Raw genomic sequence first — 24,930 nt, 5'->3', positions numbered from 1 at the left:
CGGCAGGCAGCCAGCCTTCGGCGGAATGCCTGCGGAGGGTCCGCTGGTCCCGCGGCGCCAGTGGACCTCCCGCAGACGTGCCTGTGGCAGGTCCACCGGAGCCGCGGGAGCGGCGACCGGCAGAGCGCCCCCCGCAGCATGCCGCCGTGCTTGGGGCGGCGAAATGTCTAGAGCCGCCCCTGTTCAGAGGAAATGAACAGAATATGTAATCATCAAGTGATCAATCCCTGTTGCTCATTCCCAGCATCTGGCAAACAGAGGCTAGGGACACCATCCCTGCCCATTTGTAATGCATGATGCCCCACCATTCCAGAAACCCCCAATTGTTTAATTTTATTATTTCATAATTTCCCCCACTCCTTCCCTTGCTACTCCTCCTGTCATCCTTTTAGAAGCATAGAATTCTCGCTAACCAAACATTTAAAGCATGTGTCAATATGCAAGAATCTTGCTTTTAGGGTTGTCGAACATGATGTCAGATGGTGAATTTCTGCGAACCAGCTGTGGCTCCCCAAACTATGCAGCACCTGAAGTCATCTCCGGAAGGTATAACTTAGCATTGAGAAAACCCACTTTAATGCAAGTGCATGTTCAGGTGTGATTCTTGCATTTGTTCTTATATTTGAAACCTATTCTGTACTACTGTTAAAGATAGCTGGAGCTCTCCCCCACCCCCCACTCCTCCATTTTTAAAAGTGGGAGTGAATCTAGTGACAAAACTTTGTTTAGTTTTCTCTGATTAAAAATAGAAAATGATCTTTCTAAAAAAATTAAAAAGTTATTAAAAGACATTTTTTGTTTATATACCTAAATAAAGAATTAGGTAAATATATTTTTGATCTGAATCCTTTTCATATGCAATGAGTTTCCCTCCCCAAAATTTTTATTCACCCAATATGCCAAATTTTGTATCTGTCTATCTGTAATTTTGTTATGTCTGTACAGAGAACTAGTCAGTGATAGACCAACCAATTTTACCCACCCACTTCCCAAACCTTAACAATGGTCTCTACCCCTTTTCCATACCTTAACAGTGGTTCCATCTGAAAAGTCTTATCTTCTAGCTTCATTTAATCAATTTCTTTTTTCAAAAAAATGGTTGCTGCTGTCATGGGACAGAATGTTCATGACTTCCTGTTAAATTAATGATAAACAAAACTGTGAAGCAGTCATGCACTACAGTACTGCTGGTATTTGGCATTTATACAGCACCTTGCCTATTGAAAGCACGGCCCAATCCTGAACTGATCTTCATCACACCCAGATGGAAGTAGTACCTTTCCTTTCCCATTTCACAGTTGTGAAAATGGAGTCTCGGAGACAAACTGATTTGCCCAAGTCCATACAGCAGGCCAGTGACAGAATCAGGATTAGAATGAAGGATTTCCTAATTTAGACTCCTGTACATATTCTTCATAGCCACCTGTTTTCCAGTCACCCACCAGTTATTTTTTTATACCATGTCTGGTTTGCATTCATTTGAACAGAAAACAGGTGGCAAAATCCCAGTACACTTTCCCCATATCATTTTTACTGCTGTATCTCATCTAACAGGCCAAATAAACACAGCATTTTGATGAATGTGGATTATTTCTGATTAAGTTTCCTGTCACTTATGCCAGTGGAAGTGATGGCAGAGTTCCTTCTGAATTAGACCACCAGAGGACTCAGTTGAGGCAACAACTGCACTTACAGGGATCCGTGAGTCATGCTGGCCAGACAGTGGGCAAAGCCAGAAAGTCCACAGCTGCTGCAGCTCCAGAAAGAAGCTGCAAATCAAGGTTGTCCCAACTTCCTTTAGTAGAGCTCTAACCATGCTTTCATTCAGGCAGTATAGAAGATAGTGCTGTATCAGAGGACAGCAAGAGAAAAGGTACAAGTTACTGCCCTCTAGATCCCAAAGGATTGCAAGGACTCCACCGGTTCAGTTTATTAGAATGAATAAAAGAAACAAAACCACCGTATACGTCGAAACCAGGTTCATCTACTAATCTCCTGACTATATTGCCTTTCGTTTATCAGGCCTCCCCTCAGACTCCCTCACTGCTGCTCAGCTTCTCAATTTATATCCTGGAAGGGTTTCCCACTCTGCCCTGCTCTTAAAGGGACAGCACCTGTCAGAATTATCACTACAATGTTTTTCACATAGCGTGGAGATTGGTCAGTCTGTTAGTTCTGTTGCATGATATTGCACATGGACTTGTTTAGGAGACCAGAGAATGTGAGCAGAGTCAAAATTCACCTTCTGCCATGGCCTGATGGCTAACACAGCATGAAAGGACAGGCTGTAAGACAGAGCAGATATATCTTGCTTGGGCCTAAAAAACAAATCAGTTTTCATCCTATCAATCTGGGAACTAGCAGAAACACTGGGCCCCCAGAATTGTCAAAAACAAGACCCTAATGAGAGGTATACTTATGCATCTAAATAGTTGGCCATTTTTTTCCAAAAATGCTGAGTACTCAGCTGCTTTGATTGGCCTTAGTAGGAGCTGCTGGGTGACAAGCACTTTTGAAAATAGAGCGAGCTATTTAGGTGCCGGAGTATGGTTGTAGGAGCCCAACGTTAGGCATCCAATTTTTGAAATTTTGGCCAAGGAGGAGCATGCTCACAATATTACTGAAAAAAATCCAACCCTCAGTAATCAAAGGAGTGTATCAAGGGCACCCAAGCTTTGGGATAACTGAGCCCACATTAGCAGTTTCCTAGAAGCCTAAGTAGTGGATCGGACTTGGATACAGATTTCTTACATAAAAAAATATAAATGTACACAGGTGTAATATTTGCTTGTACTTATATCTGCCTTGGTGGATGTATAGAAATAGTTGGCTGAGTCCATCAGCCATTGGAACAAGAAAACAAGCTTTTCCCAGAGCTGTTGGAGAGGAAGAGCAAACTTGGTTCCTAGCCTCTTAGATTAATTAGTCTCTGTGGGTTGCACCTCCATGTCTCAGTCTGAGAGAACCAGAGAAGCTACAGTGAGGCTGAGTTTTAGGGCACTGGGGTAAGAGTACAAACTGAAGCATTTAACCTGCAGGGTCTACTTTTAAAGTTCCTCTGCTATATTGTAACCTCTACTACAAAGCATATAATGCCGATTGGCAAATAGATAAAACATGGAAAGGAAATCTTCTCTGTTGTCCTGACTTTGTTTAGGTTGTATGCTGGCCCTGAGGTGGATATCTGGAGTTGTGGTGTTATTCTCTATGCTCTTCTCTGCGGGACGCTGCCATTCGACGATGAACACGTTCCCACGCTCTTTAAGAAGATCCGTGGAGGTGTTTTCTATATCCCCGAATACCTCAACCGTTCAGTTGCCACTCTCCTCATGCACATGCTGCAGGTTGACCCACTCAAGCGAGCAACCATCAAGGACATAAGGTAATGTCACATGTCAGAAGTCACAGCAGAAGCCTCTCTCCTCAAATAGACCTTGTGTGTGGTGGGCAAGCTGTGTTGTGGAACTCAGGGCTAGCTGATACTGAAAATGTACAATGGCAAAGCTACATGTCTCATGGCATGAAAAATTCATACCCTAAGAAATGTAGCTATGCCGACCTAAACCCTGGTGTAGACAGTGCTAAGTTGATGGAAGAATTCTTCTGTTGAGCTACCTACTACATCTCAGGAGAACCCCTCCCATCGCTGTAGTGAGTGTCTACACTGAAGTGATACAGTCGCGCAGCAGCAGCAGCTTTTTAAGTGTCAACATGCACCTACTAACCTTCAGAAACTATGGGTATTTCAGCAAGTAACCAGGACCTTTTATATTGCATTATAAAATGGTCTGAAGTATCCTTAACGGTGCTTGGCAAAAGTAGCCATATGATGCAGTAATGCTAAGAAATTAGCATTCATCGGCCATGTTTTGTTGCTTAATTTAACAACTTCTTCCTTCTGAATGCAGTTTCAGCATACCGTGTATTTAATATGCAGAGTCACAGCAAACATGAAAAGATGCATAGACCAAGAATGCAGGATCCACAGCCCTAACTCTCAAAATTAAACACATGAAAAATATTCCTTAATGAGGGCAAATGGCTCACCTTTAAATGTAGTATAATTTTCTCATCTAGCAAATTAATAAGATGCTGCTGTACCTCTATCTGCTCATATTACCATATAAATTCAGGTTAATGTGAGCACTGAGATTCTTTACTAGATGTTTGGGCCTTTAAATATAATTAAAAATGCATGTCTGACAGCAGGACTTAAAGATTCCTAGAAACTGAAGAATTTTAGTACAGTGTTGTAAACTAGGAGCATTCTCTATCTTTTGTGAAATACATAATTAAATCTAAGCGACGTCTTAAAATAGGCATTTAAATGTCACAACCATCCAAAAGTCCTTGGGTATTTAATTCATTTGGAAAGGATGGTTTTATAGTGCCACCGCCGTCCTAAAGTGAAAGTGGTGCCTTTATTTTCAAGTCTCTTAGTTTAGTGGATCTATTTGCGTCTTAGGGGAGGAGTGCCTATGAGGGGAGGACAGCTGGTAATGGGATGTGGAGGATGGGTGACCACTTTGTAGCTACATCAGCACAGCAGTGACCAAGAGTCATTACCATGTGATGCGTGTTTGGGTCTCAGGCCAGCTCCTAACATACACATATAATCACAGTTGCAGTGCCGGATGAATGATATAGGGTTTAGTTCACTTGCAGGTACTATTATTAGGGGTTGGCAGCACACGTAATCCTGTAGGTGTGGGTTTGCATGAGGAACCCCACCCCCCCAAGGGCTCCTGCTCTGGGACGCCATCCTACACATTGTGTTTGCTGCCTTCGGGCTGCGTACAACCATCTAGTTGCTCCCAGAGGTTTAGAGAGGCAATTTTGTGGCAGCACCTTTTCCAGACCCAAATTATGCTCTCCAGGGTGTGACCAATGCCTACCACAGTCCATGCACGAGAGGCAGATTTTAGTCACCACTCTACTCCCATGCAGGGGCAGAGAAACACTCGCTTGCCAACTATCTCTAAGGTGGAGTTGCCCCATGGTGCCTAGTGCGATAACCAGTGATTGCCACCAGTGTTTCCCCAGTCTCACTGCCCTATGGAGATGGAAGATGGATGCATGCTGAACACCTCCCCTCCCCCTCAAAGACTTTGAAAGCATTGGAAAAGGCAGTGGCCACAATTCATGCCTCAAGAAAAACTGAAATCCCAAGGGAGGCCTGTAGAGGGCCTGTCTGCAGATGGCACAGGCAAAATGGGGAGGGAGCAAGGGCGGGGGTGCCTTTTGGAGGGTGGCCTGTCTGTAAACTGAACATCAGCCTGGATTTGTGAACCAAGGCTGATGTTCATTGATGTGGTGTCATGGGGTCCACTCACCACTGGTGGTGCCTCCTCCTGGGCGCTCTGGGGATTAGATCTGACCAGGCATTGCACCCTCCTCCAGCGTTCTCTCTCCCATCCTGCGGGCCCCTCTTGCTCCAGGAACCGCAGCCTCCCCTCCAGCCGGGTCACCACATGTTCCCCTATCCAGGGGTAGCCAAGTCCCTCTTGACAGGTGGGCTCAGGCAGTGTTCCTGCTCACTGGTCAGCAGCTGGTAGCGGGACCCAGGCCCATCCTCTAATCAGGGGCCTTCTAGTCAGCAGCCAAGGCCTGCATTCCTATTCCTTGCAACTATTCTCCTGAACCATCTCTCACCATCTCCCACTGTCTTTGCTTTCCCCCACCCCCTCTGCCAGCCTCCCACCAGCCTCCTCCCAGGGAGTACCCACGGACTACCCTCCATAGTCTTGAATACACCTTCCCTTCTCCCAGGGAATATCTGCAGCGCCCCCCTGTTGCCAGCTTCTTAGCTTACATAGGCCTTACTCAGTCCTGTCCAGCTGAGCCTGTTCTACTTAAATCGCTGGCTCCGTCTCCAGTTGCGGCTCGGGAGGTAATTGGCCTACCTGGCCACCTTCACCCTTGCAAGCCTTGTGTGGGGTCGACACCCCATCACATGCAGGAGACCCTGCACACACGCTCCTGGCTTTGTTTGGTGTGACTATTTCACACAACTCACAGTCTTGTTGGGAGTTACAAGAGAAAGACCAAAAACGGAATCAGCATGGCAATTGCTATGTCCCTCGCCCCTCTAGTCAGTATTGTTGCAGTATCTTAGTCTGAGAGAAGCATGCTGTGGTGCTACCTGTGTGTTGATAAATAATTAATAGTTTGCAGGGCTGTCAAATCAAGGCCTTCCACAAGCACTTTGTTTGCTAGAATATTATAGTAGTGGCCATGCCTGTTTCAGGTTCTGCCAAACTCTGGGCCACGCTGATGTCTTGTGGCAATGAGTTCCACTGCCTAACTGAAGACTCAGACATCACTAAAAATAATGGGCTTGATTGTCAACCGGTGTAAATCATTGTAGCTCCATTGAAACAACAAAGCTTTGCCAGTTTACACCAGCTGAGGGTCTGTCTGATTGGTTCGACCCCCTTGACTCTCCCCACCTCCCCAGGCCATAGCTCATAGAATGAATCACCGCTAGGTTGCCCAACTGTAAATACAGACTCATGGCTATGCTCTCTCTCTCTCTCTCTGTAGTCACAGTTTCATTACTTTTTCCCCTAGAGAACACGAGTGGTTTAAACAAGACTTGCCCACTTACTTGTTTCCAGAGGATCCTTCTTACGATGCCAATGTCATTGATGACGACGCAGTGCGGGAAGTTTGTGAGAAGTTTGAATGCACGGAGTCGGAGGTGATGAACAGCGTGTATAGCGGTGACCCCCAAGACCAGCTTGCAGTAGCTTACCACCTTATTATTGACAATCGGAGAATCATGAACCAAGCCAGTGAGTTCTACCTCGCCTCTAGTCCTCCCACTGGCTCATTTATGGATGACAGCACTATGCACATACCTCCGGGGGTAAAACCGCACCCAGAGCGGATGCCTCCTTTAATAGCAGACAGTCCCAAAGCACGGTGTCCCTTGGATGCACTGAATACTACCAAGCCAAAACCGCTGACTGTGAAAAAAGCCAAGTGGCATCTAGGAATCCGCAGTCAAAGCAAACCACATGACATCATGGCTGAAGTGTACCGAGCTATGAAACAGCTGGATTTTGAATGGAAGGTAGGAAATATCAGTGCTTTGTGGCCAGTTTCAAGGATCATTTTCTTATAAGTTCTCCTGATCTGAATTGATCAGTGCAGTTAGTAGGTATTGTTATAGGGTTGTCTGTTTTGAACTAATACCACTGTATTATCATCTCTAGTTTATTATTTTTACTATTACAAACACTCAACATGAAATAAGTTCCACATGTATTACGGACATAAAATATGCACTTCCTTATTTTAACTCTCTCAGCCTAGGTTGGAAGAATAATTCTTCCTCATTTAGCTGTAGGGAAAGCAGGAGCTGGTCATATTTCTAATTTTAGTGACCAAATACCTTGAAAGCTCTTGCATGGGTCATAACAATCACATGTCCTGAAACTACACAATCTGTTCCCTTTGTGCTTTTCTTAAGGGCTATATAGGCTGTGTTACTCTGTGGACAAAAGTTCTTTTACTAGTGAAACCGTACTTATGATTGGTGAAGGTACATCCATGTCTAGCTCATGCTTACAGTCACTTAACGCTTCCCAAACAATGCACCTGTTGGGGCTGAACTTTCTCATGCTTGATTTTTCTTTTTTTGCTTTGGGAATATTCTCTTTTCACGGGGTTTTCTGAGCTATTGGTGCATGGGACGGGACAGGTATTTTTGCAGCTGCTGGCAATTCGGTTTTTCCTGTGCTCAGATAAATTCTTGCCATTGATTGAGCCCGCATTAAGAACTCCTGTGCCTAATTCTCCACAGCCTTGTGTAGTCACTTACCTGTGACCAGCTGACTCATTAGCCTTTTACACCCACTTTACACCAGGGTAAATAGCAACACAAGATGAAAGGCAGTGCAGAATCAGGCCCATCACCATCGACGCGCCGGCATGACACGGCTACGTTTATCCCCAGTAGTTCATTCTAGAATGGTTTACTTAATGGGATAGAGCATGTGAACGTTACCTTTGCTGCATATGCTACTTTTGAAATGCCGGCATTTAAAACATCACCCATAATAATGTGTTAAAGTTTCCAGCATTTAATTCATGTGTGGGTAGCTATGTGAAACGGGTGGGAAAATGGCTCAGCTCAGGCCCCTACGTGCACTAAGTGAGTCCCATCATTAGAGGCAGCTCAGGACAGGTTTGAAAGCTGCTTTACAGACTGTGGCAATTACAAGTTTTAGTGGTTCCCCAAAGGAGTTAACCATAGATTATAATGCCAGAACAAACCATTAGATCATCTAGTCCAGGGGCTCTCAACTACTGTACCCCTTTCTGATATGTCTTGCATACCCCAACTTTCACCTCACTTAAAAGTGACTTTTTTACAAAATCAGACATAAAAACACAAAAAAGTGTCACTGCACACCAGTACTGAAAATTCCTGACTCTCTCATTTTAAACCATAAAACTATAAAATACATCAATTAGAATATAAATATTTTACTTACATTTCAGTGTATAGTTTATATTGCTCTATCTACAAGTCATTGTATGACATTTTAGTTTGTACTGACTTCACTAGTGCTTTTTATGTCCCCTGTTATAAAACTAGGTAAATCTCTAGCTGAGTTGATGTAGAAGACTTCTGCATGCCCCCCCAGGGTACACATACCCCTGACTGAGAACCACTTGTCTAGTCTGCTCTCCTGCATAAGTCAGACAGTAGAACTTTCCCCAGTCACCCCTGTATCGATCCCAATTACTTGTATTTGACTAAAGCATATCTTCTAGACCTTGGACTGTTTTCCAACACAGGTGACTGTATTCCAGTTTTACCCCACTCCCTGGTTTGGCAGGCAGAGGGCAGAGTAAGGGTGTTTAGTTACAATGGAGCAGAAATATATTATTACCATTTCATTCAACTAATATTTGCTTTCTGAAGTAAATCTGAATGTGTCACTCTTCTCCCCCAAGAAAATGCTGTCTCTGTTCAGTGAATTGATTTGCTGTCATTTCTGGAAGCCTGCTCCCTTTCTCTTTTTTCGGTATTATTTATTTGTATGGCAGTAGCACCTAGAGGCCCAAGGCAGTGTCCAAACATACAACAGAATCCCTGCCCCAAAGAGCTTACAGTCTAAATAAAGATACTGGGGTCTGCAACAGCTAATAGCTTGGTTAGATGCACAGCAAGACAGAGAGCTAATGAGCCAAATTTATCCCTGGTGCAGCTCTACAAATGGAAGTGGAATTATACCCAGAATGAAGTTAGCTAAATAGTTCTGTAGGCGATGAAGTTTTTTCTAGTATTCAGCTTGAGCAATAGTCGTCCGCACCCTAAGACTTAACTCCACAGACACGATTCACCTCCCAACAGACCTGCCATCCATGCAAATCCTTTATAAACTGCGTACAAAAGGAAGAGATTGTATTGAGAGTTACACATGTGGGCTAACAGGGTGGCAAGAGAGGTGCGCACAACCCTAACTGAAAAGCACTTAACATTAAAAAAAAAAAAAAAAACACCACACAAACACAATTTTAGAAGAAACTAGGATATTTATTTATTTAAAGCAATCCTTCGTTCCAGACAATGTTCTTTTCTTGAAATGTTTCACCCTGGGGGGGGGGGGGAAAGAGGGGAAATGTTCTACCATCTTGAATTTTATTCCTGAAATAAAGTTACCTGTTTTAGGTGGTGAACGCCTATCATCTTAGAGTGCGTCGAAAGAACCCGGTGACCGGGAATTATGTGAAAATGAGTTTACAGCTTTACCAGGTTGACAATCGCAGCTATCTTTTGGACTTTAAAAGCATTGATGGTAAGCAGGAAGAGTTGTGGCATGACAATTGAATCGCATAGAATGGGGAATTTTAAGGGTTGTGTCACTTTATATTTTCAGACTCTCCTCTGGTATCTGCTAGTGTTTCTAGTCCACTTGAGTAACTCTGCTCCATTCATCTCCACTAGCGCTACTGTGACAATTTAATAGTTCTTTATACTTGAGAAAGGGGAAAATCAATTCCAACGAGCCTACCCATTTGTCACTGCACAATATACTTTTTCCTCATCTACTGCAAACTCCTTTTGATCTTAAGTGATCTCACACAGCGAAGTGTGTAGAAGTAGCTAGATTCCAGAGCACATTTGTATTTTTACTTTATAGAATCTCCCAAGCAGGTACACGCAACGAGCTTTAATCTAAGACTACCTTTCCCCCCTACTACTGTAATTGGTACACTTCTAGAGTGAAATCCTGGCCCCACTGAAGTTAACGGGAGTTTTGTCACTGACTTCAGCGGAGCTAGGATGTCATTCCTAGCATGTGTGTACCGTTGATGTAAGGGTTCCTTTCTTGGCCAGGCCTCACCCCGGGGTAGCAGCTGAGTAGATTTTAAATAACGCTGTTTGTTTGTGCATTTAAGATGATGTCATGGAGCAGAGGTCAGGCTCCTCCACACCACAGCGCTCATGCTCTGCGGCTGGCTTGCACAGACCAAGACTGAGTATTGATTCTACCACTGCTGAATTCCAGTCGCTTACTGGATCCCTGACTGGCTCCTTGATTGGGAGTGTGGCCTCCGTTACTCCACGCCTGGGTAGCCACACCATGGATTTTTTTGAAATGTGTGCCAGTCTGATCATGGCATTAGCTCGCTGATGCTCAGTGCTGAGGCTTCTGTCCCTCGTCACGCGTGATTGCACTGAGAATCTGGTCCTAGGTTATTTCTTTTTCGGTTGGTTTTGTCGTATCCTGGGCATAGTGTACACCGTAGTGCAAAAACACCCCCCCAAGACCCAAATACTCCCTTCAGTGGATCCAGTTCCCATTACAAAGCACTGAGGGAACTAGAAACAGGCTTGTCTCATTTATGACCCTAGTTTCACCACAGTATAAACCAAACTGCTTTTACTAGTGAAGATGAATGGGGAAAAACTGGGCATGCCTTTAAAACAGTAACTGCATCAGTAAACAGCCCTTCCCTAAGTGCTACCTGTCTCTACTTGTGGAAACTTGGCTAGCCTCAATATCTACAATATGGATATTCTCTAGTGACATATATAGTGTATCCCCTGTGCTATTCAAGGGGGCTCACTCGGGTGAACCCGATGAAAGGTGTAGACAAGTAACTATATTAAACAAAATCCAGCTGTAATAAAACTACTGCAGTTTACAAACTGATGCCAGCCGGCCTCTGTTAACAGCTCTGACATAAAAACCAGCAGCTGCATTGAGGTTTCTGTGATCTTGGAACATGCAACCCCATTTTATATATGAGGTGGCAGAAGTGTAGGGTCACACACGAGCCACAGCTCACACCTCTTCGAGACCTTCACACATTAAAGGCTTTGAATTAGAGAGAGTTGTTTCCCCAGAAGATTTCCCCCTCCCTCCTCCATTGCACCTGCTTTGGGTCTGTGGAACAGTCCTGGCCTGGCGGCCTCTTTTTAATGTTCAAGGCTATGTGGCTTTCCCCAGCTCTGGCCACCAGTTGCATTGCACAGTGTACACTCAACCTGCTTTTGATCACATTACTATAAACCTCACCTCCTACAAAATATTTCAAATAGCTGCCTCATAAGCAGCACAGATTTTTGACCTGGAGGAAAATTCTTAACTCCTCAGTAGCTGAAGCCCATGCCAAGTTTTGTGCAATGCCCCGTTTAACACTTCTGAGTAGTAGTCACCGCTCTCTCCTTCAGGGTATCATTCCCTCCTGAGCAGAAGCAAGTGGGGGAGAGGCCGAGGGATTGGGTGGAGGGAGCCATTTGAGAACAGGGTTCTGAAGATACTTCGTGGGAGCAGAGAAAGAAAGAATCTAGAAGAGGGACTGTTGGGGCGTTGACACTGTCTGGGTGGTATTATCAAGGACAGTGGGAACAGAACCGCTCCAGTCTGCTCCTCACCCCATTAGCTGTCCAGGCCCATCCCAATCCTCTTTCAGCCCATAAGTGACAAATAGCTGGCTTGCTTAAGTGGGGGTGGCACTTTTCCTTTGTGACATACACAGGCACCTGTGAGGTTCAACAGAGTTTACATTTCAACTGATCTCTCTCATAGCAGGTCCCTTTTTTATTCTTGATCCCTTCCCCAAGTCAGCTGCCAAATGTACCTTATCGGTCTTACAGCGTAGAGGGGCTCCCTCCTGTACTGGTTCCTGATAGTCAGCAGTTAAGTTTCAAAGTGGCGTTCCAGGCCTTAGGGCTTTCATGTACTTCTAACGCTCCATAGACTGTGACCTTCGCTGCTATACCAATAAGGCGGGGGATGTCTTAGGCTTTTATTATTGGCTAACTGAAGGATAAGCTTTTGTTAAAATAAAGAGAGGGAAGTGTAAGGTTAAAAGATTTGTTACACAAGGGTAAACTCCTCACGTACGGACTTTTTTTTAAAAATTATTTAGGTTTAATGGGTACTATTGGCATTTGCCTAATTTTGCTATGGTATTTAATTCCCATCACCTGACTATCAGAGACTAGGGTCAAACTAATCAAGTCAAGAAACAGACACTGCATGAAAACATTGCCAAAAGTCTTGACTGTTTATTTAAAAAAGTAAAAGGAGAATTTTGGCAGGGTGGCTGCTTCCACATTAGTGAAAATGATCATCATTCTACTTGTAAAGCTATTAAACAAACAAACAAAACAATCTATAAGGTTCTTTGGCTAGGAATTATTTATTTTATCATCAAGCTCCACTATACATCCTGAAAGTTTCTATAAGAAGCAAGGAAAAGCATCATTCGTTGGGCCTTTTGTCTTAATCATTTTAGATAATGTAGACAAACATGGGATATTTTGTTACCTACTGGCAGTTAGTGGGACACTTTCAGCTTAATAAAAATAAAATTAAAAAAGGCTAATTTTTAAAAACAAATTGCCTTACTTTTGTTGCAGATCACACCTTAGACATATACAAATGTAACTTTACAACTCCGGCTTTTCCACTATCTGTGCCCATTATTTACCCTCTGCCTGTCTTTCAGGTTAGGCAAGGAGAGCAGCGTAGTCAGTTTCAAAATCAATTTCACTGTCAGATTCCTGTATACAGTACTAGCCCAGTGCTGCATTATCTGAATTACAAGCCCTACAGCAGAATGACTGTGCTTTTCAAAGAAACAAGGAATGTGTGTCGTGTTCTTAGGTTACGTAACAAGCAATTTTTGAAAAAAATAAATAAAATACTGTAGGGTGGATGAATCTCCATGGCTTTGAACCTGTGCCTGGTATATATACAATTTTACAAGCCTTTTACTTGTGTATAAGTGATTATGCAAGTCAGTGGAGAATCCAGCCCCCACACCTCTAAACATGTAGGGCCAAATTTGATTTCCTTCTGGCCCCTGTAAGTTCATGTCACTTTAGTAATAGGATTCCAGTTTTGTCCGCACATCACCTATCTAGCATTTTAAATACAAAAAGTAACAGAACTTTGTTCTTCTGTTGAAAAAAATGCAGTGCTGATAATGTACCTCAGGATCCTGCAGACCCAGGCCCATGCCTGGAGAAAGTAGAAAAAGTGATGCACATGCTTATTTTCTGCTCCAAATTTTTTACAACAACATCTTTGGGGAAAAATCCTGGGCATTGGGAAAATGGACCTTTCTGATACATAGGATATGCCTAACAGGCCTTGACCAGAGCAGGTTTTCAGTTTTAAGGCAAGAAGGGCTAGAATAGTACAGTGGTGGACTATTGGAGGCTGGCAGTAGTTTGGACATTGTATATGGAGGTGAGCATGACCTATTACTTATTAGTATCTAAGTCATGACAACATGGCCTCCGTTACCACAGCATTGGGCACCACAGTCTTCAATCTATTTGTCCTTTATGGTCAGGTAGGGAAGTGTCCACTGACCCTAAGGTCACACACAGAGTCTGTGGGAGAGCAGGGAACTGAACTCTGCTTTCCCACACCCTACTTTAGCACCACGAGAGGATACTTCCGCTCATCCCAGGCCAGTGGTGTAGCACAATGACAGTGTCAGTAAGAGAGAGCGAGAGGAAAGAGGGCAGGAGAACAGAACAAACAGCTAAAGATTGTACCTCAGACAGAAAAAGAGCATTAGACAGGGTGATGAGGCAAGCCTGAATTTCCTCCTGGAGAAAAGAACAGACCAAAAAGGTGTATCTTCTATCAGCAGCATAGCAGGGTTATAAATCTTACTCAACACCCATGCATTTCCTCTGGACTAGAGCCTGTTTGATTTTCTAGGGGAGATAACTATGTAAAATGTACTTTTCACTGTATGAGTCCCATGTCCCTATTTTTTCAGTATGTTTGAAATGGACAGTCACTTAGCCATAACCCATGCTGAAAACAGAGTGGCATCCCATCAAGTCACCTACCCTGTGCCCAGGAGGTGAGCAAAAGCAATTAGCTATGAAGGATCAAAGGGTTTAAGATTAAGATGTAATCTTGTAAATCACATCTGTTTAAGTGTAAAGTCCCATTGCCTTAAAATTGCTTGTCTTTGGGATTTCCTATGCAGCAGGACTAATTCCTTTAAACAGAGTTCCTTTAAGATGACACACTCCCTTCCTACAGGGTCAGGACAGGTGGAATTACTAGGCAGTAAGGTAAGAATTACCACTTACACAGCACTTTACATCTTTAAGATGCTGTGTAAACATTAACTTATGAATGAAACCACACAACCATGCCTTGTTGAGTAGGTAGTAATAGAGTATCTCAGTTTCACAGATGAAGAAACACTTCCCAAAAGAGGCTAAGCAACTTTTCTACTGTAAGTCAACAGAACACATTAGTAGCAACCAGATTAGTACTCGGGTGTTCCTAACTGTCAGCACCTATAGTCAATTTTCTAGGCAGCACTGCCCCTGCAGAAGGCTTTATAGAGTAACACCTCTATTAACATAGAACATTAAATTATCCATTCAACAGACTAACCCAGCTCGGCTGTATATTTTGGAATCTTTTGAGGAACTGTATTAGTTAATGCTACTCATATAGGACCATGCTTCTGGTGTCTAATGATACAGAAGCTGCTGCACTGAGATATAGTTTCAGATTGTCATTATCCACATCTTTAGCCAACTTTTTGGTTATACTTATTCATTTATGATCATTTGGGCAAGCAGGGTAGATATATTTTAATTATACAGACTTGAACTACTCAAAGTGCAATTTTCAAGCAGTGGATACTTACATTTTGCAAATCACAGGTTTACCAAGATGTCAGAACACTGACATTTTCTAGACTCGAAATTGAACTTTTAAAGATTGAAGGCAGGATCATTTTTACCTTACACTCAACATATTTAAATGTAGTCCTTCCAAAGGTGTACTTTAGAACAGACATACTAACATTGCAGGAAGAAATGAAACAGCTTTTTGTCAGTCACTGCTGTATTCTTATTTTGGTAATACCAGTTCATTTACATCAAAACAGAAGAGCTTATCTAGTTTAGACCTTATTCTATGAATTCCTGCCCAACTTACAGGAAACTCAAGCATCAGTGGGGTGTTTTATACATCAGATTTAGAAGAAAAATCCATACACTATACATACAAAATGAATTTGTGCCTTCTACATGTGTTAATTGCAGAAAGTCATAATTTCATTTCACTTGGTCTGCAAATAACGTTTGATTCAGCATCGTGCTGACAAGAAATGCATAGAACCTTTATCAATACTTGAAGTGCATTTGTTGTGTTCTCAGTTTGGCTTAGTCTTTAACTGGTTTAGTTCTAGAAAGAAATGTCACTCAGATCCACACCCTATTGATAAAAGACACTTGCTCTAATTTCTTTAATATTTGACTTGTAATGTACTAGGATGCAGTGAAGTGCAACTTAAAAATGTACCATCAAGCTACTGCATTCACCCTTATGTTTTGCCCAAAGTCTTATTTTCAATATTTCCTGCTGCTTATTTAATGCTTTTGGTTCTTCCCCATCACATAATTTGAATACATTATTTTTATAGCTTCTTTTTGTAAGACACACTGGAAGATAAAATTACTCAGATTTAACATGGACTATAAATGTATTGGTGAGTAAAATGTACCCACTACCACACACACACAATCATGCTTCAAGTCTTCATGGATATTGGTAACTGACACTCTTAAAAAAAAAAATCCCACATTGTGTATGTGTTTTTGTGACTGAACACTGACTCGGTACAAACTATGATATTGATATTTTAGATGCAATGGTCTAAGCACACATCTTTGCCATTTATCAGAGGGGTAGCCGTGTTAGTCTGGTTCTGTAGAAGCAGCAAAGAATCCTGTGGCACCTTATAGACTAACAGATGTTTTGCAGCATGAGCTTTCGTGGGTAAATACCCTTCTTTTCGGATCGCAGTGGGAGTCCAGTCCTTGCATCCGCTAGCAGTGGTGCTGCATTCAACATCAAAACATCTGTTAGTCTATCCACATCTTTGCCATTGTTAATAATCAGGAGAACTGGTCAGCGTATCAAAGATTCAAGTGGTAAGCTTGAATTATTTTTTCCTATAAACCCAAGAAGTACTCTATTCTCAAGAAAAGTCTTGATGCTCCTTCTGAATCTGCCTTAATTTATCTTTGCAACTTATTTATAAGATTGTTCATGCTCATCTGTGTGTTTTTCTGATCTTTTAAAATGTGGGGCGGGGGGTTATTTAACAAAGCTGTGAAGTAGATACTGCAAAAATGGTAATATTTATTCTTGTTGCTGGAAGCCTGTTTGTGTGTTTCATATCATGTTATAATTGTATCTTACAGCTGAAAATTACATGACAGCAGTAGTGTCCCTGACCCATTATATTAAGACAGATACCCTAAATTCTAAGTAATCTCAGACCAGTACCTTGCATTTTCCTGTTAATATTTTATTTTAAAGAAAATGGATATTTATGATTTTCTCATTAAAATATTTTAGCTGCTAATATTAGGCGCTCCGAGTATAAAGATTTAGAAAAAGGAATATCAAATATGGGGTTCAGAAGACACATTCTCTAAAGAATTTAGTTTTTCTTGGCTTTTCATATTTCACTAACAGAAGAACCGTAAAGGAAAAGGATTTGGGTTTTGTTTTGGGTTTTTTTTTTAAACTCTTATGATTAAAATATGTTTTGGATAATAGTTAATTGTGGAAGGGCACCGAGCCTAGTTTCAGTTTTGTTCTTTGTGCACATAGTTACGTCTCTGATAATCACAAAAAAAAAAGCCTTTTACCTTCCATTGAGGGTGTGGAAACTCTCTCTTTGTGTACTGCACTGCATGTGATGCTGTCTCCATGGTTGACATTTGCACTTTAATAAACTCATGAAAAAGAAAATGATGGCAACAAATCTTTTAAACATAATATAGACCACCTTGGTACTGTTGGACTTCTGAGTAGTCCCTTTCCCCCTAGTTGCCAATATCAAGAGACAACTGAGAAAAATTAAGGTGACTCGCACTCCACATAAAAGAAAATGAACTTCCCCTTAAGGATCAGTATTTCATGATGGTTTTGCCATTGACTTCAAGGGGCCAGGATCTCACTTTCTGTCCCAGTATTCTTGAATTACCTCATGTTTGGATATTTTGGACCTCAAAATTACATTGGAGTCCATAATATTAATAGCCAAACACCTTAACGGGATGGATGAAATCAGTGTGATCTAGCAGTTACTAATACAGACACACAGAATCAAACCTTAGCTCCCTGTGCAAAAAACTGGGGAGGAGCAAGGGGCCATGGGGGGTGGAGAGAGAAGATCTTGCAATGGCACCTCCCTTGATTGCAGGGGAATTGTATAAAAGCTGGTTTGGAAAGCTCGTGATCTGGTTGGAGGCTCTATTGCAGTGAATGGAATGGGTGATCCAGTGGTTTTACATAGTTTACAACATGCATTTTGATTTCCTCTCAGTTCCTCAGCTCCATGAACATGGCGTTTCCATGGCCATAGAACTGACAACTAAGCCAAAGAAACTTGGATTGTCTCTCAGCACCAATAAATGATGGTTGGCATATTACCAAGAGTTTTTATGTTTTAAGAAAATGGGGGGTACATAGTTTAAGTTTATACAGATTTTACTTTAAGTCTTCATCAATTTTCAAACAGAACTACAAAGGGGGGGGCATCTCTAAAATAGTTTCCTATGTGCAACACACTGATGTGATTACAGCTAATTGTGTGTATTCAATTTTCCTAATTCATTGGAGTACAAATCAGTCTGCAGTACAGAAGTTTATGCACAACCAGCCTCACACACATCAAGTGCTATTGTTCAGTGCACATATTTGCCAGAACAGTATGTTGGAATCTGTCGGCAAACTGATGCCTTGTAGAGACTGTTTCCATTTTGTTTTAACAAGTTGCAGAATCTCTTGCACTAAGATGAATAGACATGTTCATTGCAGCCAACACCAACATGAAGCTGTTCTGTAAAAAGACACAATCTATTTTTCTTTTTAATTGCCTTGAAGGGATAGAGTTTTACTAGTGGCGTATAGTGATTTAGGGCCCAATCCTGCGATCCTCAGTGTCCTGCATTGAAGTCAGTAAAGTACAGGTTGAAGAGGACTGGATTCAGAGAGTTACGAAACAGCACCAGATCCTCAGCTGGTGTAAACTGTCATGTCTCCCTGAGCTCAAGTTGAGAATCTGGCCCAGTAAGTATTTTACAGCTGCACTTTCACACTATGCTTTGAAGTTTTTGTTGTTAACTTCATTTTAAAACTGATATATTAATTACTATAGAATGAACAATACTACAAGTAATTCTTTTTTCTTACTGATTTCAATCAACTGAAAAAATATTTCAGGCCAACAGTGTACCTTAAAAATATTTAAGACTCAGATGCATTTGCATTGCTAATCCCAAATCTAAGAGATTCTTATATAAGAAAGCAATAGGCAACTTGCTTTAGCAACTTAGCTAAATATAGTTACACTGAAAAGGCTGTAGATGAAAGACATACCGGTAATACAAATTCCAATCTGTTCTGAAACCAGACGAACACTTCAGCATCACAAATAGTCCATCTAGATTTTGAGAAGTCTAAATATTTGTGCTGGCAACCTTGCAAAGCTGCGCATGCTTAACTTTTTTGTAAATATGAATGCAGGCCAGCACACTTAATTGTAACCACATGTTAAAATAATAATAAAAATCCCTGTATATCTACTTCTGAGTAAATGCTAAATATTTGCTCTGTTTTCTTGAAGCTTTCCATGCCAGGCTTGAAATAACTGTGGAGTGAACAGCATTTTTGTTGTGGCATATTCACTTAGGTATGGAAAACAACTATTTCTGAATAAATCATCATCTCACGATTTTTAGGACTACTCAACTTACTGTTATGAAGGAACAGATTCCAGACTCAGATACAGGTTTTTCATGCCATGGAATCTTGAAAAACTTTTAATACATACAGGACACAGAGTTAGAGCCGTAGTCTGATTCTTTTCAGCAGCATTTCCTCATGGTCCTTTAGAACAGAAGTGTATCAGATTCCACTAGGATGACGGGACAGCAAATGTGAAAAATCGGGACAGAGGGTGGGGAGTAATAGGAGCCTATATAAGAAAAAGACCCAAAAATCGGGACTGTCCCTATAAAATCAGGACATCTGGTCACCCTAGATTCCACACCTATTATTTTTAGGACCAGTAACTACATGGTAGACCAAAAGCAAGCCATTACTAGTAGATGCATTCCTTCTTTGTTTTAGACACAGATTTAAAAAATGGTTAACAGTGACCACCTACTGTTGGGCCAGATTGTAAATGCACAAGTGACAGAGGCACTTACCTCCCATTGAAAGTCAAATGGGAGTTAGGTACCTGCCATTAACCCCCAGTAGGCTTAGCAATTTAGCTTTCGAAAGTCAAGAATCAATATAATAAATTGAATTCTGCATTAGTGTTTTATTTACAAAACTACTTGTAAAATTCATGTTACTTAACGATACAAGTAACTTCTCTACCATTAATATGGCTTTTAAACCCCACAACAACAGTACCAAATATTTCACAACTCAATATCTGGCTCAAATCCAAAAACATAGCTTAGTCATAAGAATCCATAATTTACATACAAGTGCATCAAAAGTTCCTTTGGGAAGTTTACATTTGTTACTGTCACTTTCTTAACAGTGTCGGAAGATAGACTTCACGCAATCATAATGCCCAGTGAATTCCTAGTAAATATTAAGAATCCTACCCTACAAATTCTAAGCTACATACACTGTAGAAGAATACACAGGTAAGGTAATTGAATGTCTACCTATAGGTAGACCTTGTACAAAATAAGCAACACTAGAAGTGAACAGAGGGATAATTCACTGAACAGGTTGCACTAGTTACCTTTTGTACACTATTACACACTCAATGGGTGTTTCATCTTTTAAAAATATATAGATCCTTTTAAATGGAAAAAAACCCCATACTTCTAATTTACATTCATATTCGCTCTCCACAATTGGCACGTATAGGCACACCTGCACCATCTTCAGGAAGCTTAAAGTAGATTCACCACAAGACTCCATAGGACGAGGCTGTCTGTCAGATGACCAATATTAATGTCTGGCTCACAAAAGAAAAAAAGTTTTACTGTAATAGGCATCTTGCCAAAATATGCATCTAATTGTCTGTTGCAATATTTGCATTTATTTGCTTATTTCCATCTGCTGCTTTTAAACAAATTTTAATACTAAAGCTGAACGTATATAAAAATCGACCACATTGTCAGCAGGCGTAAATTGGCATAGCTTCCCTGACTTCAGTGGCACTACATCAATCTACGTTGGTCTAGTATGCTGGCACAGTATATTTTTAGCTGCAGTCAGACTAGCATTAGTACAGCTTTAAGTTGCTGCTTAAAGTTACTATGGCTTAGTATTACAAAATAGGGAAATATTTGAGTTAAACACTATTTTTATATCAACAAATAAAAACACAACAATTTTCCCCACCAGCAATAGAAGTTGTATATGCACTTCAATACAGCAAGAGTTTCTGGCCATAGGAATTGTAAAAAAACAAATAAATCCAGATTTACCTGAAATCCAAATGCTTCAATAGCACATAGCCATCTAAGGAGGAAAAGAGAATCAACATACACATTATTAATCTGCAACTTTGTATATTTGTTTGCTGTGCTAATCACAAACTGCCTGAAGCAACTTTCTAAATATCTTTGTCTCACATAAGTTGATTAAAACATGATCCCCTGTGTCGTTAAGCAAGCCTTGCAAACTTACATTTGCCCTCAGAATTGCGACATATTACTTGATTCTTTTCTGTGATGTCAATAACATCCAGTTGTTCTCCGGTGGTGGTTGGTAAATCAAGTTTCCCTTTGCTTGCGACAGAACAGCGTGCGACTGCTGTGTTCATGATTGTGATTTCCTTATTGTACTAAAAATATATATATATAAAAAAATATGTAGTGATGTATTAGGCCCTTTATTTATCTTCTGATCTCAGAAATATAACTATCGAAGATGGAAGTACTTTTGTAAAATAATGATTAAGGTGATTTTGGGGGAGAACTTTTACAAGTGTTTAAAGACAGTGAAAACCCAAAGAAGGAGAGGAATTTTTAGGGCTGTACACAAAGGAGGATAAAATTAAGTAAATTAAACCATATTTTAAAAGAAAGTAAGTTTCCTTAATGCTATGTAAGTGTTCAAGACAGTGAGATCAATTACAACTATGGTACGGCCTCCTGGGGGAAAGTGATTGAAATGTCTCATGGGACATTTAAAAATGGGCTGGACAGAGTACTAAATAATGGGCTTTAAGAAACAATCCTGCACAGGCTAGGAGATGGGCAAAAAGATGATTTAACACAGGGGTCTCAAACATGTGGCCCGCGGAGTTATTTGCTGCAGCCCACCACATAAGGTCCTTTTGATCAGTATCTCTCAGTCTGCGGGGTGCAGTCTAGAGGTGGCTCAGGAAAGGAACTGGGTTAGACTGCACCTGCTGAGTCACTAGAACCAAAAAGTTGGCTTAGGGGTGGGAAAGAGGAGCTGGTGATTCTTCTATTCCACCCCTATTCTGACCCCCAGCCCCAGCTGGAAAAAGATTGTGGGATACACTAGGTTACAAGGGGATTTGTATGGCCTTTTAAAGGGACTGAACCGCAGATCTGGAATATAGGATGCTGCTACATCCTAGCATACCATGGGTAAAGACTGATCCCTTTCTGTAGCTCATCTATTAAGTATCACACACAACCATAGTCGTCCTCTCACACAGCTGATTATTTTCTTTAAAGAGGAAGGAAAAAGAACACATACCATAAATTTCTCTCTAAATAACTTCTCTTCTTTTGCCATCTTCTTTCTCTTGTCTACGTTATATTTCTTGGCTTTGAAGAAGTTTCTAGAGGAAAGATTGCATCAAGAAAGGAGACAGACATTCTTAGCAGCTCCTTTTTAATCCTTCAGTGAGTGAAGCAGCGTGAAACACGGCACAATGCATATCGCAGCACTGAATAATTCTAATTTAGTCCGGAATGAATCCTTGCAAGAACAAAGCAAGCAGATTGTGTCAGTGTCTTCTCACTGGGTGTATTAAAAAACACAAAAGTATGCAGCTTGGATCGACCTAGGCTTAGTGACAGATTCACTTCCACCTGTGGTTTGCATAAAGCCAGGGGCGGCTCTAGAAAGTAGGCTGCCCCAAGCAGCGCGGAGCGCTGCGCCGCCCTTCCCCGGTCCCGCGGCGGGTCCCCTCTTCCCGCGGCTCCGGTTGAGCTCCTGCCGGCATGCCTGCGGCAGGTCCACCGGAGCCCGGGACGAGCGGACCTGCCGCAGTCATTCCTGCGGGAGCTCAACCGGAGCCGCGGGAAGACGGGACCCGCCGCAGTCATGCCTGCGGCAGGTCCGCTCGTCCCGGGCTCTGGTGGACCTGCCGCAGGCATGCCGGCGGGAGCTCAACCGGAGCCAAATGCCGCCCCCCCGGGAAACGGCCGCCCCAAGCGCCTGCTTGGCGCGCTGGTGTCTAGAGCCGCCCCTGCATAAAGCGATGCTTTTTTATGGATACAGTCACTAGAGAGCATTTTAAATAGTTTAAGTTAGTAATTTTTATGGAGGTGGGGAAGCTTTCTCCCTTCAGTAATTTCCATTCCCTATTCCCCACTCCCCTATTTAAGATTTTATTGGACACTTAATTCCTGGATCTGCGTAGAGTCCAAATGAAGTCAATGGGGCACAATGTGGGAATGGGAGTCTACATCATTACCCCTTTTTTAATCAATGGAGAAGCATAGTGCTCTGAAAGCCTCACTTTCCTAGTACACTATCAAATGATGTATAATTAGAAATCAGAAAGGGTACAAAATTAATAAGCCTTTCCAATCTGAGAAGCTATGACAGTTTACACCAGCTCAGGATCTTCCCCTCCACATGCATTTGAGAGATGTTAAAGATGTCTTGAAACGAAGATCCAGAATAGTGATCAATTCCGGATCATTAATAAATAGTAAACTATGGAAAAAGGAGTATGCCCTTTCCACCTCAATAGCCATTCTAGAACACATTTATTATTACATTTTAGTCAATGAAGTTTACCTTTGAAATTCAGCGTTAAGTCTCTAGTTAATATTTTATACTTCTAGTAACTCAGACGAGTGAATTTTGGGCTCAGTTTTTTTGTTGTTGCAAGTGCTCTCTTTATATCCTTCAGTGGCATAGGGCTAAATGTCCTTTAAGCTTTTAAACACAAGATGAAATCCCAGCCTCACTACAACTACTGGCAAAACTCCAATTGTGGGTGAAATCTTGTACCACTAAAGTCTGCCTTGTTTGAGATTATTCTCTAGGTACAAGTGTTGATCCCCATTATTTGGAAAGGAGGGACATACAGTGTGATGACATCATCCGAACATTCTAAAACTAAAAAAGACACACTTGTAAGTTACTTACCTTCAACTACTTTCCATCATTCAGTTAAAAAAAATAGGAAATAAGAGCCAATATTAGATGGTTCTTAAAGACTAAGCATTTTAAAATCATATTAACAAGATTCTTCTGTGCTACTTTCAGCCCCTAAAATCTCCATGTCCATGTAACAGAGGAAATCTCATCAAGTTAGTTACATTGCATGTCTTCCTCTAACCATTACACAAGTCTCAGTGGGAACAGAATAAGAGTGACAGCTAATCAAGATGCTACCTGTGAAGGGGTAGCAATACTTGTTTAAAAGTCCCAGAATATTAGTTGCTACCTAGAGCTGTGCACATGTTTGTATTTGAAGTGAAACTGAAAAGTTTGGGGTATTTCACTTCAGTTTTCACAGTAGGAAAAGCCAACGTTACTGAATGCAGTGTTACTGTGGCCATTTTGGTCCCAGGATATTAGAGAGACAAGGTGCATGAGGTAATTTATTTTATTCGTCAACTTCTGTTGCTTAGAGAGAGAAGCTTTCAAGCTTACCCAAAGCTCTCACCTTATCTTACATGGTGGGTTAAAGCATCAGTACATCAATGAGCACTAGGGAACTTTTAATGTGTTTCAGCAGGATCTACACAGAGACAGTTACGGTGCAGGACACTGGAGGACGGTAATCCCAGCTTGCCACATGGTACGTGCTTGTTTGGACACTGCCTATGTTGTATGCACATCCTAGAGACATCTAAAGAGGTAGTTCTTCTGGCCAGTGTTTTCTCCCAGCACAGACCAACCACAATTACTTTGGTCTGGAATGCTTGTTTAAAGAGGTTGTATTTAAACTGAGGATCTGTACCACTACACTGCACAGCATTAGGTAGATATACTCCTACCTCAACTAGAGAGAAGAGCGGCTACAAAACTTCAGGATAAAACCTTGGGGAGAGAAAGCCCTTGAAGAATTCCCCATTCACACGTATACACCAAGGTTATAAGTTTCCTCCAAGTCTAGTTTCTGCAAACTTTGGTAGACAGTTCTAACAAAATTTTGCAAAGTGAAAAGAGACTCTCTCAGTGTTACCAAAGTCTAATAAAA

At 41.6% G+C, this 24,930-nt stretch overlaps 2 protein-coding genes across 6 annotated transcripts in view; one reads left to right on the top strand and one right to left on the bottom strand.

Moving 5' to 3' along the window:
- PRKAA2 (protein kinase AMP-activated catalytic subunit alpha 2) overlaps positions 1-24,930 on the top strand; it is a 92,525-nt gene that overhangs the window by 48,211 nt on the left and 19,384 nt on the right. For 2 of the 3 annotated variants that reach the window (XM_039486414.1, XM_039486416.1), the window contains 5 exons: positions 459-546; positions 3,158-3,382; positions 6,571-7,075; positions 9,686-9,812; positions 10,417-12,380. In XM_039486414.1, the coding sequence (XP_039342348.1) occupies positions 459-546; positions 3,158-3,382; positions 6,571-7,075; positions 9,686-9,812; positions 10,417-10,652 (1,181 nt within the window). In that variant the 3' untranslated portion in view covers positions 10,653-12,380. Of the gene's footprint in view, positions 1-458; positions 547-3,157; positions 3,383-6,570; positions 7,076-9,685; positions 9,813-10,416; positions 12,381-24,930 lie in introns of those variants that run through there. The other variant, XM_039486413.1, reaches the window with a different exon arrangement.
- The window catches only part of FYB2 (FYN binding protein 2), a 44,044-nt gene continuing 38,957 nt past the window's right edge, over positions 19,844-24,930 (bottom strand). For 2 of the 3 annotated variants that reach the window (XM_039486407.1, XM_039486406.1), the window contains exons 17-20: positions 22,242-22,326; positions 21,198-21,354; positions 20,996-21,029; positions 19,844-20,520 (exon numbers count right to left, since the gene is read on the bottom strand). In XM_039486407.1, the coding sequence (XP_039342341.1) occupies positions 20,514-20,520; positions 20,996-21,029; positions 21,198-21,354; positions 22,242-22,326 (283 nt within the window). In that variant the 3' untranslated portion in view covers positions 19,844-20,513. Of the gene's footprint in view, positions 20,521-20,991; positions 21,030-21,197; positions 21,355-22,241; positions 22,327-24,930 lie in introns of those variants that run through there. The other variant, XM_039486408.1, reaches the window with a different exon arrangement.

This window comes from Mauremys reevesii, linkage group 8 (genome assembly GCF_016161935.1).
Source record: "Mauremys reevesii isolate NIE-2019 linkage group 8, ASM1616193v1, whole genome shotgun sequence".
In the NCBI taxonomy this organism is placed as follows: domain Eukaryota; kingdom Metazoa; phylum Chordata; order Testudines; family Geoemydidae; genus Mauremys; species Mauremys reevesii.
Note: the sequence above shows the minus strand (reverse complement) of the source record. Positions and strands in the feature narration are given on the sequence as shown.